The sequence below is a fragment of the Vespa velutina genome, chromosome 7 (assembly GCF_912470025.1).
Source record: "Vespa velutina chromosome 7, iVesVel2.1, whole genome shotgun sequence".
In the NCBI taxonomy this organism is placed as follows: Eukaryota; Metazoa; Arthropoda; class Insecta; order Hymenoptera; family Vespidae; genus Vespa; species Vespa velutina.
The window spans coordinates 751,036-766,392 of NC_062194.1; the positions used below are offsets into that span (position 1 = coordinate 751,036).

At 35.5% G+C, this 15,357-nt stretch overlaps 3 protein-coding genes across 6 annotated transcripts; 1 reads left to right on the top strand and 2 right to left on the bottom strand.

Moving 5' to 3' along the window:
• Nucleotides 1-2,891: 2,891 nt before the first annotated feature.
• On the bottom strand, nt 2,892-5,976 carry LOC124950703 (neither inactivation nor afterpotential protein G). The gene is made up of 8 exons (XM_047497843.1): nt 5,607-5,976; nt 5,066-5,268; nt 4,582-4,944; nt 4,350-4,520; nt 4,043-4,196; nt 3,617-3,922; nt 3,309-3,531; nt 2,892-3,207 (listed from the first exon to the last, which is right to left on the bottom strand). The coding sequence occupies exons 1-8, from the start codon at nt 5,725-5,727 to the stop codon at nt 3,072-3,074; spliced, it is 1,677 nt and encodes a 558-aa protein (XP_047353799.1). The 5' UTR covers nt 5,728-5,976; the 3' UTR covers nt 2,892-3,071.
• Nucleotides 5,977-6,187: 211 nt separating this feature from the next.
• LOC124950704 (DNA polymerase delta subunit 2-like) lies at nt 6,188-8,206 on the bottom strand. Its single transcript, XM_047497844.1, has 6 exons — nt 7,861-8,206; nt 7,481-7,782; nt 7,187-7,400; nt 6,873-7,107; nt 6,505-6,797; nt 6,188-6,431 (listed from the first exon to the last, which is right to left on the bottom strand). Exons 1-6 carry the CDS (start codon nt 8,075-8,077, stop codon nt 6,313-6,315), a joined length of 1,380 nt encoding a protein of 459 aa, XP_047353800.1. The 5' UTR covers nt 8,078-8,206; the 3' UTR covers nt 6,188-6,312.
• Nucleotides 8,207-8,447: 241 nt separating this feature from the next.
• LOC124950707 (probable ribosome biogenesis protein RLP24) lies at nt 8,448-11,209 on the top strand. Of its 4 annotated transcripts, none has more exons than XR_007101419.1 (4): nt 8,448-8,609; nt 8,767-9,286; nt 9,527-10,120; nt 10,451-11,209. XR_007101419.1 is itself a non-coding variant. In XM_047497847.1 (2 exons), exons 1-2 carry the CDS (start codon nt 8,529-8,531, stop codon nt 9,202-9,204), a joined length of 519 nt encoding a protein of 172 aa, XP_047353803.1. In that variant the 5' UTR covers nt 8,448-8,528; the 3' UTR covers nt 9,205-9,341. The 4 variants fall into 4 exon arrangements, 1 of the variants encoding a protein (XP_047353803.1); XR_007101420.1 differs by having other exon boundaries at nt 10,544-11,209; XR_007101418.1 differs by having other exon boundaries at nt 9,527-11,209.
• The last annotated feature ends 4,148 nt before the right edge of the window (nt 11,210-15,357 follow it).

The following is a 15,357-nucleotide window of genomic DNA, read 5'->3' on the forward strand; positions in this document are numbered from 1 at the left end:
AACCATTCATAATTTTCGAACAACTTTTCTTTCTTCGATAATCATAGGAAAAGAGCAAATAAAAGAGGAGTATTATTGTCATTTTTCTCATGGAGACACTAATTCTATAGAGTCTCTAATTGTAAGAACACACATGACATGTAATCTGACAAACGAACACGCACGCACGCACGCACACACGCACACACACACACACACACACACATATGGACAACATAAATATAATATATACGTAAATGTAGTATATAGCGAATATATACATAATAAATGTATAGGAAAGAATTATACTATCAGGATCCTCCCACACACGATACACACGCAAAATCTCACTTTGTCCCTCCGTCACCCTTACTCCTCCTCCTCTTCTTTCTCCTCTTCACCTCTATCATTGAATTCCATCCTTCACTTTCCTTCCCAACCAGCAATTCCCCGAGTATATGTAAATACATCCGTTTATATTTATTTATTTATGTTTCTATGCGCTGGACGCGTCTATGTTACACGCAATTACAAATTAATCGATTAACTATTTCCTATTGATATAAATGAAGAAAGGACAAAAGAAGAATACACTCATTTTTTCAATATAAATATATTATATATATATATATATATATATATAGATATATAGATATATAGAATATATATATCTAACGATAAGGACGTACTTGTTAGAATGTAAGAACATACAAAAATAGAATGAAAGTGGGAGAGAGTGTGTGCGCGTGTGGGTGTGCGTGATAGCGAGAGTGAATGAACGAACGTATGAAAAAAAAAGGAAAAAAAAAAAAAAAAAAGAAAATGGGAAAAAAATTGCCCCCGATATCGTGAAGCGCAACGCGGCCCCGCAAATTGCGACCGAGCGTTAGAACCATTTATTGATAATAATAATAATAAATAATAATAATAATAATAATAATAATAATAATAATAATAATAATAATAATAACATTATTATTCTCTCCCCTCGATTAATATATTATGAGATAAGCAGAAACAAAGAATCAAAGAAGATACAAAAAGAATAAAAAATAATAAAAATGAAAAAAGAAAAAAAAGAAAAGACAAGAAAAAAATAAACGAAAAGAAGCCGATCGACGAGGAAATAAATCTACGATTTAAAGAAATGAGCGCGAATTTCAAATTTCCCGCCGACAACGGGGAGAGGGAGAGAGAGAGAGAGAGAGAGAGCGAGAGCGAGAGAGAGAGAGAGAGAAAGAGAGAGAGAGAGAGAAAGAGAGAGATTGAGAGAGTTTTCTTTCCACGTTCGCACTCACATATATGCAGGCACACACGATACAAAGAGACACACATACGTCAAACATACTTGGTCGTTTCGAAGCGACTTTTCGTTCTTATGAAATTTTAAATGGAAAGAAATAGATAACTATGTATAGTCGATTTTCATGAAACGTTCGAAAAGATCGTTTCGAGACGACGATAAGAATAAAAGTTAAAATGGGAGAAGATATAGAAAAAAAAGGCGAGTCTATTCCGCATAGGATACCGCTTTAATCAAATCGATGTTCTTCGAATAATCAATATCGAGGAGAATTATATGTCGATTATTTCGATTTCAATGTAATTTTCTTCCGGACGTAAAATGACCGGAATATCTCGGTGCGTTATTATTTCTAATTTTTTCTCTTCTTCTTCTTCTTCTTCTTCTTCTTCTTCTTTTATCTTTCTTCTTCCGTTTTTGATTTCCTTCCTACTTCGCGTGTATAGAACGCGAAAGAGAAAAAGTGAGGGAGAAAGAAAAAGAGTAGGAGAAAAAGAGAGAGAGAGAGAGAGAGAGAGAGAGAGAGAAAGGAAGAGAGAGAAAGAGACAAAGAGAGACATATGTGTACTCATAGATCGATAAAACGATATGATAGTCTCTTTCTCTCTCTTTCTCTTTTCTTTTTCTTCGAAAGAGAGCCGAAGGAGAAGCGTCGGGTGTGTTTTGTCCGGGGATACGTGGTTACCAATTTTGTTTTTAAGTTGAAAGATTAAGTTTACGTTACGATTATTAAAAATGAGAGATCACGTGGGATTTGGGTTGTGGGGTGGATCGGGGTACTTCGAAAAGGGAAGGATAAAAGGGATATATCGACGTCACGTTTTCATTGGCGAAAAAGCTACGATCGTGACCGCCTGATAATTCTTTCAAAGGATTTCCGTACACGCGAACATCTTCGTATAGGGGTTGAGAAAAAGGGGGGCTCGGAGACAAAGAATCGTACGAAAGTCTCGATTGAGTTCTATGAAAATGTCAGAGCAACGAGCTTCGCGTTATATTATTACAGATATTTTATTTATACGAGAGACAGAGTGGGTGTAATTTCTGGATTTGTTATAATGTTGTATGTAAGTGTAAAAAAGAGAAAGTGAAACAAAGTGAAAGGGAGTTAATTTAACAGAATGGAATTGCGTTTTATTACGTAGAGAAAGAAATAAGGTGAAATTTGAGTTGACGTGGTAAAGTTCGAGCGTTTCAGAAAGAATTAGTATGAATGAGCGAGAGAAAGATAGATAAATAGATAGATAGAGAGAGAGGGAGAGAGAGAGAGAGAAACAAAGGTAAAAAAATGTACGTCGAAGCTCTGCCATTGTCAAATACCTTGCGAAAGAGAATACTAGGGTGAAAGATAAAAGGAAGCTTTCTTCCTTCAAACACGAAGAAACGTTCAGTAATCACGATCGTTTTCTTTTCCTTCTTTTACCCCCGAGCCACCCCACCCGCATCCCCGAAAGAAAGAGTGTGAGAGAGAGAGAGAGAGAGAGAGAGAGAGAGAGAGCAGAAAGGTGGCAGAGGTTCGTGTTTCGTCGTTGAGTGTAACTCATCAATCCTTTTTGTTTGTATAAAATTAATCGAAATTTAATTAGACTATTAATAACTGTTCGATTACTGTAAAACAAGAAAAAAAAACTTTACCATTAATTATAAATTACAAAAAACATGAAAGTCAAGAGAGTGAGCCTATTTTCGATTGATCCCATGTTATTCCTTGTTTTCTAGCCCCTCGAGAAGATCCTTTTTAAACAGAGAGCACCTTTGAAGATTTTCGATGAACGATCGAAACAATTTTTTAATTACTTGCTCTTTCAGTGATTACGTCAAAGGCACGTTCCGCCATCGCTATCAAGACGGAATTCGGTGTACCGGAAATTGGCGAAGGCAATATACTGGCGTCCATTATTCGCAAACCGATTACTCCTCTTACTCTGAACAGAAAAAAAAAAAGAAATGAAAAAATATCCTTTGTAGCAATGTCTTTTTCTTTTTGCATTATTCTTTTCAGGCATGAACATGTTTTTCGCTTCACCTTAATTTATCGTCGATCACCGCGTTATCGTCGGTGCCCATTCTACAACTACCACATGGATGATGACTGGTAACTCCACCGATTCTCATAACGCATTCGGAATAATCCCGATCTCTATAATCTTGTCTGAAGTGTCGGCATTCCTCGAAATCGGGTAAATGAACGTGAGCACCGTACCCACGAAATTTTCGCGAATTTAAAGTCTCCAATGCCAAATTTATCGCTGCGAACATCGTCTCGTATTTTATAATACATCGTTATAACGTAAAATTCGTTTATCTTTTTCCTTGAGTTGATTCATTGCGTACCCTTGTGAGTGCAATGAACGTCGTCGTCGTTTTGTAGATAAGCCGGATCGATTTTTGGTTGATCGAAAATACTTCGTGATTTTAAGGTGACGTTTCCACGACTTTTCGGTTGAAGGCAAGTAGCGAGATAGAGGAAGCCTTCGTGGCCAGTGTCGTTGTAAGCAGGAAAGAGCGATCTGAAAGTCTCGGTTTGATAATTAGCAATGTCCTTCAACAATTTCTCATCGGTGGAAGCCACGCCGAAGAGTATAATACCGCTATTGTTTACGCGTGCGGTAGCCAAAACACGATTCGACGAGAGAGATCCTTATTTTGTAAAAAATAAAACAAAATACAAAAGGATTATTCCGTTAGCGAGTCGAAGAAAAAAGAAAAAAAAAAAAAAAAAAAAAAAAAAGATCTGGATTAAAAGTATATTTTAATTACCGGTCCCGAAGAGAAGGTATTTGGCTACTTCTTGAATCGATTGCATCTTTCTTAAAGTCAGACTAACCGATGCTTTGAGATTTACATATAGTGGAACATTCATATGATCGAAAAGATTCTTTCCAACTTCTGGGAGATCGCTCACCGTTCGTATCTATAAAAATTAATCATTTATATGGAAGCTACGTCGATCTCTTTTATTGGCTATATATATATATATATATTATATAAAGAAAATAACGCGCGATTCGATCTCATGATTTATTCGCGTTAGAAATTTCATACATATTAACGATTGAAATAATACCTGATACTCGTTGAGATCTTTTCTCGGTCCTATACCAGAAAGCAAAAGTAATTGGACGGTATTGACGGTACCGGCACAAAGAATAACTTCTCTTCTCGCATTTATTTTTCCACGCGAAGCATTCTTATAAAGAACGTCTACACCGATCGTTTTCGTTTCATTGAATAATATCTGAAAAAGAAGAAAAGGATTTACAACGAAATATTTTTGCGAATTATTCCATTGGATTTACCTTTGTAACCAGAGTGTTCATCAGAACGTGAAGATTGTTGCGATTTTTTATAGAATTCTGTAAATACGCGTGATAGGTACTCCATCGATTTCCACGTTTGACGGTATAACTGCCCTTTTGAAAGGTAGCGTCGTTAGATCCGATTGAAAGTTCGGCCTCCATAAAGGCCGCAATTAATGGATCATTCGATGAAAAGGTAGTTACGCTCATGGTTTCCGTGACCTTTTTAAAATACGGTATCAAATCACCGTAGGACCATCCCTTAGGCCACGTTTCATAATCCTCGGACCTCCCGAAAGAGTGAACGAGATAATTAATTTGACCACTGCCACCTAATCCTTTACCTCTTGGCCACGATTGTTGCTAAATATTAATTATATCATAAAAATATATACGAGTTCGATATATCTAAATTTAATATCAAATCAATCAGAACGAATCCTTTTCTATAAAATTTATATGAATTTCATTAGAGACTCGTTACGTGGCTCCAAAGTCCAAGCGATGAGAACTTCTGTGTCTCCGTTTTATAAGCCCAATCTAAACTGGTCCCTTGCATCAACGGGGCCATCAACGGCATCGCCGACATCCAATTGAAATAACCACCCGCTTCCACGAGCAACACCGTGGTATTTGATAAATCCGATAGACGCGATGCTATCACGCAACCAGTCGTACCAGCGCCAACTTTGCAAAAGCAAAAAATTTAACTGATAATAAACGAGGACGATAGAAGTTTGATCAACGATATTGGGCCACGGTGAGATTCATTTCTTTTCTTTTTTTTTTTTTTTTTTTTTTTTTACGACATCATTTCTACGTAGCATTGTCAACAATCGGTATGGCAAAATGCGTCTCATTCTACCATCTGATATGAGTTTCGATGTGAACTCGTTTATTCGACAGAACGAATTGTCAATTCGTGAGAAGATTTTTTTTTTTTTTTTTTACTTCTATTAAATCGAGTGTAGTCGAAAAGCATATTCGTATTAGCGAGATATATTAATAAAATTGCACGTACTCACCGACTATATAATCATAATAGCTATTTGGATTTTCGATGATACCGATTGGTTTATTAAATTGATAATGATAAAATAACGATGACATCAGTACCACGGAAGATAGCAAAATATAATTCCACATATTTTTAACGTTAAAGAAATATAAGCTAAACGCGTATATCACGTTAGAAACGAACGACCGATATTATCGGACTGTAAGACCTTACAAACAGAGTGGAGTTTATGTAGAAGAGAAGCGAGCTATAATTGACATATTTAATTAGCGTCTTGTAATCGATATACGTGATTGTTGATTTATCGTATCGTATAGCATACGATACATTTGTTACATTTCATGTATCGAATTAAGAATAACGATAACATTTGTTTATAATGTAAGATAATAAGGAGAACAAAATTTATGCACGTGTTAAAATTTTATGCATACATCTCCAAATCCAATTGCGAATTACCGACGTGTCTACGAAACAATTACGTCAATCAATTATCGACTATATCTCTACGGAGTGGTCGGATGGTCAACGATTTACCGACTTTATCTACGGATGGACTTTCAATCACCTCGGAGAAATTTTTTTTCAATGCTTTTTACTCTTAAAATCCTTTAAAAATATATAAATTTATGAATAATTGTACATATAATTTTTGTCACAAATTGTAAATAATATGTGTTAAACAAAAAGGGAAATGTATAAAAAAATCTTATTCATTCTATTCCGAAATGAATCAGTTCTGTATCAAGACTTTTCAGATCTATTAAAACAGCAGCATGAGACGTCGAGAATTGTGGTATAGAGACTAGCCTGATCGCTTGATTTTCTTCATCTGTAAACGAAAGTATAAATTAGTCTTAGCATTTAATTTTTAATAAAAATTTTATTGCAAAAATAATAAATACCTTTCCACAGTTTTGTTTCGTATTTATTGGCATTCCCTGTGAAATATATGTCAGGACGATGCTTCATTATAAATAAATCTTTCTTATAAAATGGATAGGCTGGTAATGTATCCGGTGCAGTTGGGCACATATGTCTCCAGATAATAGATTTTTCTAACCATTCCATTGGAGAAATATCTTTAGAACCAGTAGCTTTCATAAAATCTTCAAAAGGCTGACCACTTGATCCCATTATCATACGTTCATCAATTTGACTGATCCAAGGATTAGAACCACCTTGAAAACTTCCAAGTCTAAAGAGGACAGATTTGATCGAAAGTTTTTCACATAATTTTCATTTATAACTTTTCATGCTCTTTAAATGATACCTGGATGATTTAGGTAACAAACAAGGATGAAGCGGTCTTTGTGGCAACATCATATTAGTAGGATCGTATTGGCCTGGTATTAACGTTACGCAGCAACATTTTGCAATATCAGAAAGAAAATCATCTAATTTTTGCGTTGCACTGATAGTTTCTTTTGCATGCATACTCTCTTCTACTTTTAACTCTAATATATGTTTATGAGTGTGTTTCTTATCGTTATTGCTAATAGCATTGCCTGTAACAATGGCACCTTAATAATGTAATTTTTCATTACAAAATGTAATAGAAAAAGTATTACGTATCGTTTGGATTACCTGCTATGATAAGTCGTACGACAGAAGCTTCCTCCTTCTGAGCTTTTACATCGCCAGCCATTCCACAGATCCATTCACGTAATAATTCTATCGCCATGTCATCCGAATTTTGAATAAAATTTAATCCAGATATTAAAACGATCTTTCCATTTGAATTTGAATCTGAAGTTGGTAAAGTTTTAGGTACGCAACCTGGGAAACACCAATCTTTCACCTAAATAATGTAATATATGAGAGAAACTTACTTTTGTAATAACATGACATAATATTACTTTTATATGTGTTTAAACTTACATGAAATGTACCATCCTCCTCTTCGCTTCCTAATACAGCACAAACTATACCAGTGATAATATCCTTAAGGTCAACTAATTCACCAACTAATTTAATGCGTAACATTTCATCTTCTAAGAATACTTGATCCTTTTCAGAACAATAATCAGATCTTGTAGGTGGTAATGACAATTGGTGTTCTTCGCTAAGTTCTTGTAAAATTGATGGCTTCCATTGCTGATGTTTGTATAATGTTCCAATAATAATACAAGTTTCTCCCTCGAAATCCTCTAAATCTGCTAATTTTAAGATTTGAACATTTTCTAATGGACAAAATAAAATACACATTATAATTGTCAGATAGACGAGCATTAAAATCAATTAAAATATCATTATCTTACTCCACTTTGCATGTACTTTTGATGTCAAAACTTCTCCAAGTTCTGCTAGTCTAGCGGCATAAATATGTGCAAATTGTTTCGAGTAATCACTTATCTCTTGTACCAAGGTAGAAGATAAATCTTTGTATATGGCAGATTTCCTTTCAATAACATGTACACTTTCCTTTTCCACATTTTTAATTACATTTTTATCATCGTTCGAAGTTTTATGAACCATTTTCAGTAAAAATCGTAATAAGATATAGGTTTTTCGAATAATTCGTTGTCAACTAGCGCTCACCCTTTTCCTATGTGACTTTTCTTCTTACCCGCCATTTTTGTATCGGCCATAATTATATTTAAAGGTAAACCGGAAGAAACTGTAAGTTGAAATTCGTAGTGATACAAATATAATTTAATTTAAAATATTAAATACTATATAATATTAAATACTATTATATTTAAATATATACTTGCATATATCTAATATAGATAGTCTAATCAAAGTCTTCCTTTCCTATATAAATGCCTTTCTTAGAGAAGAAAATTCTTATCTCTCGTGTTAAACTACATCAAATTTATCTTCCGAAAAAGTGTAGAGTTAGTTCGTCGATGTAACACTAGGTGGCTATGCGACGAAATAAATTACGCGTCCATGTGTAAGCCTTTGGTTATCGTCATCGCGCAAAATGCGTATTGAAACGTGTTATTTTTGCTCGTCTCGAATTTATCCGGGACATGGAATTCAATTTGTTAGAAACGATTGTAAAGTAAGTAACATTAGAAAATTGTCATTTTATTTCTTTGTAATGAATAGCGATCGAACTGATGTGCTTTGATAAACTTTTAAAGGTTATGTCACGTGTTTCTATTTCGATACCGTTCTGAATGATTTTTTAACAATTTTATAATTATTATAATCAATAGATTTTTAGATTTTGTCGATCGAAATGTCACGCGGCATTCAAAAAGAAAAAGAATCCGAGAAAGGTTAAATGGACCAAAGCGTATAGAAAGACTGTCGGCAAAGAATTGGCAATAGATCCATCATTCGAATTTGAGAAGAGGAGAAATGTCCCAGTGAAATACAACAGAGAATTATGGACGAAGACTGTGGAAGCTATCAAGAAAGTTGAAAACATTAGACAGAGGAGACAGAATCTACATATTTTGCAGCGTTTGCGTAAGGGTCGTACGCTGGAACAAGAAAGGGATATTAAGGAAGTACAGCGTGATCTGTCTTTGATAAGATCACCAGCCGCTGGACTTAAGGAAAGAAAGAAATTGGAAGAGACGGCGGAAGAGGACGAAGAAATGCATGAGTCTAACGACGAAATGGAGCCTGAACAATTGGAAGAAAATTGATTAATTTTGAATTCATGAAATATCCTATTCAAGGAACTTTGTATTGGACTGCAACAATTAATATTTAATTGGTGACTTAACTGTAAGACTTGTACATAAACTGAAGGATAAATTAGAATTAAGTGTTTTTAACGATATATCTATTGATACATTATTTTTTTTTTTGTTTGTTTTTCTTTTTTCTTTTTTTTTTTTTTGTTAAGCAAGAATTCTCTTTATTCGTAATCATACTTATTTAAGTAATCGTGAATTCATATTTTATTACTTCTTTATACCACTCGGCGGCTTTGCTAGATATTTATACATCTACATTCACACACAGATGGAAGCACTAATGCGATACATGCAACGCAATTTAATTAAACGAACAAAACTGGATTATAGAAGCAGTACACTTAATCTTGTAATTATTATGCTTGAAACTATTTTCAATAATATCTTCCATTATAATCTACATGATTCTCTGGTGGTTCAGACGATCTTGGAACATTAGAGATACAGAGAATGCATTCCGCACATATAATCTTATCAAATGGAATCTTAGTATAATTATCAGCCTTGGAATTAAGTTATGAAACGATTTAAAGTGCGAATATTTCTTCTTTAAAATGTAATCTTACCGAGAGAACCAGTTGTAGAACGACTTGTAAAGCATTTAAAAACGTAATCGAAGCGAGCTTTGAAGACAAAGTCGAAGAGAGCTTTTGAACAAAGTCACTTTTATAAGAACGTAAGATACACATTAGCAGCGGTAAGGTGAAGAAGAGAAGCTTTGGGAAGAAGTGGTGGTCGCACTACGAGGTGTGACCGAACCTCGATGACACTGCAAACACTCGTCTGGTGTTTCCAGCAATTATCAGACAAAACGAGGAACTCTGTTTGCTTGCGGTACGAAATGTGTTACAACAACAACACGGTACGGCAAAGCTGAAAGAGACCAATAGCAGAAAAAGAGGAAAGAAGGATCGCCGGGCCACCATTCGAAAGGATTTTCAAGGGCGTGAGCTTGCAGATCTCATCTAGTCCGTCGAACGAAACGATGGGCCAATATCGGGACGAAGAATCAGCCTTTGATTTTTGCCGACGTCCTTGTTTGCTCGGTACTTCGGCTTGTCTCACATGTCCAAATTTTCCCGCTAATGGACTTGAAAATGCTTTCGAATTGCGTTTCTCTCGAGCTGTTATCCGTAAAATAAATTTTTTTCGAAAAGAAAAGAAAAAAAAGAAATAATTACATATATTTTAGATACATCGTTTTAGATCGCCTCGCTTCACTTATAAGATATTCTAAATAAATTGCTATTGACGAGTCATCCGGAGTTCTTGGTCTTTTCAACAGAGAATGCCAAGTATGAAAATAGGAGCAAAGCGTCGGATTCGTGAAAGTATTTTAAATTAAGATACTCGAGAAGATGGCCTCTAAGAGAGATTCGCAACGTAATTAAAGAGGGGAAGTCTCGAGGAATCCCCGTTACTCATTTCGAGGATCCTTCAGTCTGGTGCGCTTGCACGAGAGGATTCGTGTTTTCGACCACACGCAAAGTTTTAGCGATGTTTGCTGAGGCAACACGAGGGAGACGCAGACGTGTTACGAATCGTAATTGCGAGAGTTGCGTTTTACGACAAAAGCGAGCTAGTTGCTGTTCTTACGCTGAAGTAGCGACGGACACGTACGAATCTTCTTTTTCTTTTTTCTTCTACTTTTTTTTTTTTTTTCTTTCTTTCTTTCTTTCTTTCTTTCTTATTTTCGGGGTGGTCTTACAATGGCGTTAAGTCCCTTTGCGATGCTACGGAAGAAGGTCGATGGAACGTTTTTGTAAAGGCTTCCTTCTCAACACAATGGCTTCCTACTGCAACTGATCATCCTGAAGCCGCGATACAATGAATCGAGACACTTTTGATTCATGCAAGACACGCATTCGTGTTCCTGGCCTTACGTGAATCCCTTTAACAGCACCCACACGTCCTGGATTTAACCTTACTTTTTATTTTTCACAGCACCGAATGGCTTCAGATTGAAATCGTAAAACGTGGAATTAGCTAAAATTCTTCTAATCCAGGGTGGAACGTCTTTCATTTTATCATGGAGGATCGACAATGATTTATCTAACGTTTCGATAATTGAATTTGAAGAAAAATCATGCCAAGTAAATGGAGTTTTACGATTTGAAGATGTCAATAATAGAATGGGTAGTTTTCTCGTTTGTAATTCTTCGAAAGGTGACAAAGGGAGAATAGACAGGAGGAAAATGTCGCTATAATAACAGTTAACGTCATTCGATCGTGCTGCTCGCATAAATAAATAAAAGAAACTTAAAAGCAAAGATCTCGAAATAGTTTGTCTTGTTTCACGTTGCGTACCACGATGGAAGGCGAAGCGGAGGTGGAAGAAGAATTTAGTCGGACAATATTATTTTACCGCGAACGAGCAATGGTCCAGGCAGTATTCGACCGAGAATGCACGTGCTTCAAAAAGGGTCCTCGGATCTTACCCGGCAAATTCAGAATAAATTGTCTTCGTCTCGAATACCCTCTCTCATAGGTGGTGGCGGCGGCGGCGGCGGCGGCGGCGGCGGCGGCAATGATGATGATGTTGGTGGCTTCCGTTTATATACCAACAAAAACGATTAAGAGTCATCGTCTTATTCCTAACAATATTTTTCTTTTATTATTTTTTTTTTGTCCCTCAGACATATCTTAATCCGTTGGAATTAAAATAATTTCTTTTTTAATCGCTCGGCACTTCTTTAACCATCAAAAAAAAAAAAATGTTCAAAGTCATTCGAAATCATTAATCTTCTTGAATTTATTTGTCCAAGGTAACGTAGAGCTTTACTCGACATAATCACGCTTCAACTTTCTATACGAGCTCTATATGTAGATTTATTCTAGTGAGAAGAATTGAAGAATATCTATCGTTAAAAGGACGTTTAATTAAATTTCGATGTCCAAATTTTTATCACGAGGAATAGACGGACAGTTACCGATAGGATCCCCATTTACTAATTATGTTTTGAACTAGCTCTTGACGTTTTAAAGATATAGATTCTTTACGCGGCGATATACAATAATCATGTGCTTTTTGACATAATCACAATATCTGTTAATTATGAACGATATAACGAAAAATTCTTTTGAAGCGTGGTTAAAATAAGATTAAAATATATTCCGAAATTTCTATGAGTAGAAAATTGGAAAGTGATCGAAATTTCAAGTGCGACGAAACCGAAGATAAACATTCTACGAGGGAAAAAGTTGAAACGAGTTTTGCGTTCTCTCGGACGAAGGAAACGTTGTCGCGCGTCGATCGAAGGAGGGATCGAGAAGGGATCGAGGAGGGGTATCGAGAAAACAGAAGGCGATGATCGGGTGCGGCTAGGGCGTCGAAAGCGGAGGCCACGAGAGGAATGTCAAACATTCACCTGTCTCCGGCTGAGAGACTCCATCTCCGGAAATCTTTTTTTCTACCGGGGACCATTACGTATGCGGCTGCGTTTTGAAATCTTCCTCCCTTTCTTTCTTTCTCGCGTAGCGTAGGTCTCTCGTTATCGGTGAACGCCTACCGATCGAGGCGCCGTGATCCCCGACAATGATCGGTCCGAGTGATCTCCGATCTACGATGACGTCCCGTCGTCGAGATCTCAAATTAAACAAAATAAATGAATCGACTCGAGCCATCGATAACATGACGCTTCTGCTTTTATACCTTCTAGTCTAGAAATATATAAATCAGAATATACTCGGCCGCACGTTCCGTTCGTTTAGATATCATTTTAAAATCGTCTATCATTTTTCCTAACCTTTTATAATATATTTAATTTTATTTTCTTCCCCGGGAGATCAATGGAAGTTCTTTTTAAAAAATATCATTCCAATCGTTCGCTTCAAATCTGTACTTTTTCTAATTGTTTTCATCATTTAAAATTTTGGTTGCTTCTCGAATAAAATACTTTATTAATTGATTTTAAACATAATAAAATATAAGGTTTCTATAACATTCGCATTGGAAAGAAGCGTGAACAATCGATTCCGAATTCTTTCACGCTTCAGAGATACACGTACTCTCTTAATATCGTTTTTACTTTAAGAAAATTCTATCTAGCCTATATCTATAATCGTTTATCAACCATTGTATATTATGTGTATATACATATATGTATATATATATAAACACACACGTATACATCTCACGACATTGAAACGCTCCGATGCATCGGCTTAATGCATCGTTTGAAAGCTAAGCGAGACCGTTTAAACGGATTAGATAGAATCTTCGAAGATCGACCGATCGAATTTCTACGAAGTAGCTACATGTTACAGGATTATGCTGATCGTTTGCGGTGTCCGATCACAAAGATCGTATCGATCAGACTGATTCGCTTGTTTGCGCACCAAAATCCATTTGTCTTCTTTCACTTTCTGCTCGAAAAAATTTTTTTCCATCAATTTAATAGAGTACATGCGCAATCGAAAGATATCGATGTTACAAGGTATGATCAGGCAAATGCAATTTTTTTTATATACCACAAACGATTCGATAATAAAAATATTTCTTTCTAATAACAATCCAGCCAGTATTCATCTTATTTAAATAAATTCTTCGTATTAAATAATGTTTACCACGTTGGTTCATTTTGATTTTAACGTGATTGAGTGGCCTCTCATACTGACATCGTTAGAGGATTCTCAAACTACAAGTACGGTTTCTACGACTAAAGTACTCTGCTTGCTAACGGTTAACAAGATTTCTCGATTTGACTTTTCTTTTTTCTTTCTTTTACTTTTCCTTTTCTTGTTTTTTTTTCTTTTTTTCTTTTTCTTTTTTTCTTCTTTTTTTTTCTTTGCTTTTTCGAGATCGATCGAGTTTTCAATACTATAGAACAATTAAAAGTTTCAAATAAACTTTTCTTCAATAATTTTATTTGTTTGTATTCTCGAAAATGTATATAAATCAAATAGTTAAATTCATAGAGGAGGTAAGTTTGCCAGTCACGCTAAGAAGATTGAAAAACGATCGTGGCAACGATCGAGAGACCGACAGTTTGAAAAGAAACAAGACGGGTGAGTTTGCTCGATCTCTTGGATCGTAAATCAGGAGAACTGGCGAGGACGCGCGTTTGTGCGCGACGAATAACGTATCGAAAGGAAACTTATTTATCAACGAAAGAAACAGGAGAACGATCACTATTACATCCGCGCACGGTAGCGCGTCAAATGTCAAGCATTCCCGACGTGGCTATGGTGCCTTAGAAAAGGGACGGAAAAGATTTTCCCTCCTTGGATGTTTTCGATGGCGCACCCTCTTCGATCGGGCTACAAACGATATACAGGGTGATGCATTTTAATGGAAATCCATGAATTTTATATATATATGTATATATATATATATATATAAAAGACGAGTACAATGGATTCATTCAATTTTTTTTCTTCAATATACAACGCGAGAACAATATGTAATATTTTATTATAACGAATACTATAATATTTTGACACAGAAATAATACATAAGTATCAAAAGTTATACTTACTTGTCCTTTAATCTAATTTAGAATTTATTTTAAATAAAACAAATATTCCGGCCTGTATTAAAGTATGTATATCGAGAAGGAGCGAAGAAAATCGTAGACTACGTTTCATCCTATCGTCATAATCTTTCTCCCTCTCTCTCTTTCTCCTCTCTTTTTTTTCATCATCTCTTTTCTCCCTTCGTCTGTCTGTCTGTCTTTCTAATCTTTTCAATCGGTATCCGAGTATTCGTTACACGCGTGGCACGTACTACTAATTTATGTTCGTGCCTAGAAAGTAAATACGAAGTGGGAATGGAATCGAACGGAACCATACCATAGTACTTTCTTCTTCGAGCATCGCGTGGTTACTTTCTTCGTGAGAACGGTGGACCTTACGAAAAGGTGGCGTCACGGTAGCGGTCATCGAAAAAAAAAAAAAAAGAAAGAAAAAAAGAAATGAGGAAAGACAAAGAAAAAAAAAAGAGAACCCAAAAAAAAAAAAGAAAAAGAAAAAAAAGAAGAAATAAGGAAAATCGTGAGGGAGAATTCTCGATACGTAGTAGTAACCGATGAGAATTCTCATGATCGACGTCGATAAACGTACTACGTGGGAATAAAATTGAATTTCTTTCAACACTTTCTC

Coding starts and splice junctions, on each gene's coding strand:
- LOC124950704 (XM_047497844.1), bottom strand. CDS start 8,077: ATGGTTCATAAAACTTCGAACGATGATAAAAATGTAATTAAAAATGTG. Junction 7,783..7,860: donor AAAAGTACATGCAAAGTGGA/GTAAGATAATGA, acceptor TTTGTCCATTAG/AAAATGTTCAAATCTTAAAA. Junction 6,432..6,504: donor CGAAACAAAACTGTGGAAAG/GTATTTATTATT, acceptor TTTCGTTTACAG/ATGAAGAAAATCAAGCGATC.
- LOC124950707 (XM_047497847.1), top strand. CDS start 8,529: ATGCGTATTGAAACGTGTTATTTTTGCTCGTCTCGAATTTATCCGGGA. Junction 8,610..8,766: donor TTGTTAGAAACGATTGTAAA/GTAAGTAACATT, acceptor TATAATCAATAG/ATTTTTAGATTTTGTCGATC.
- LOC124950703 (XM_047497843.1), bottom strand. CDS start 5,727: ATGTGGAATTATATTTTGCTATCTTCCGTGGTACTGATGTCATCGTTA. Junction 3,923..4,042: donor ATACCTTCTCTTCGGGACCG/GTAATTAAAATA, acceptor TTACAAAATAAG/GATCTCTCTCGTCGAATCGT. Junction 3,208..3,308: donor GTGATCGACGATAAATTAAG/GTGAAGCGAAAA, acceptor TTTTCTGTTCAG/AGTAAGAGGAGTAATCGGTT.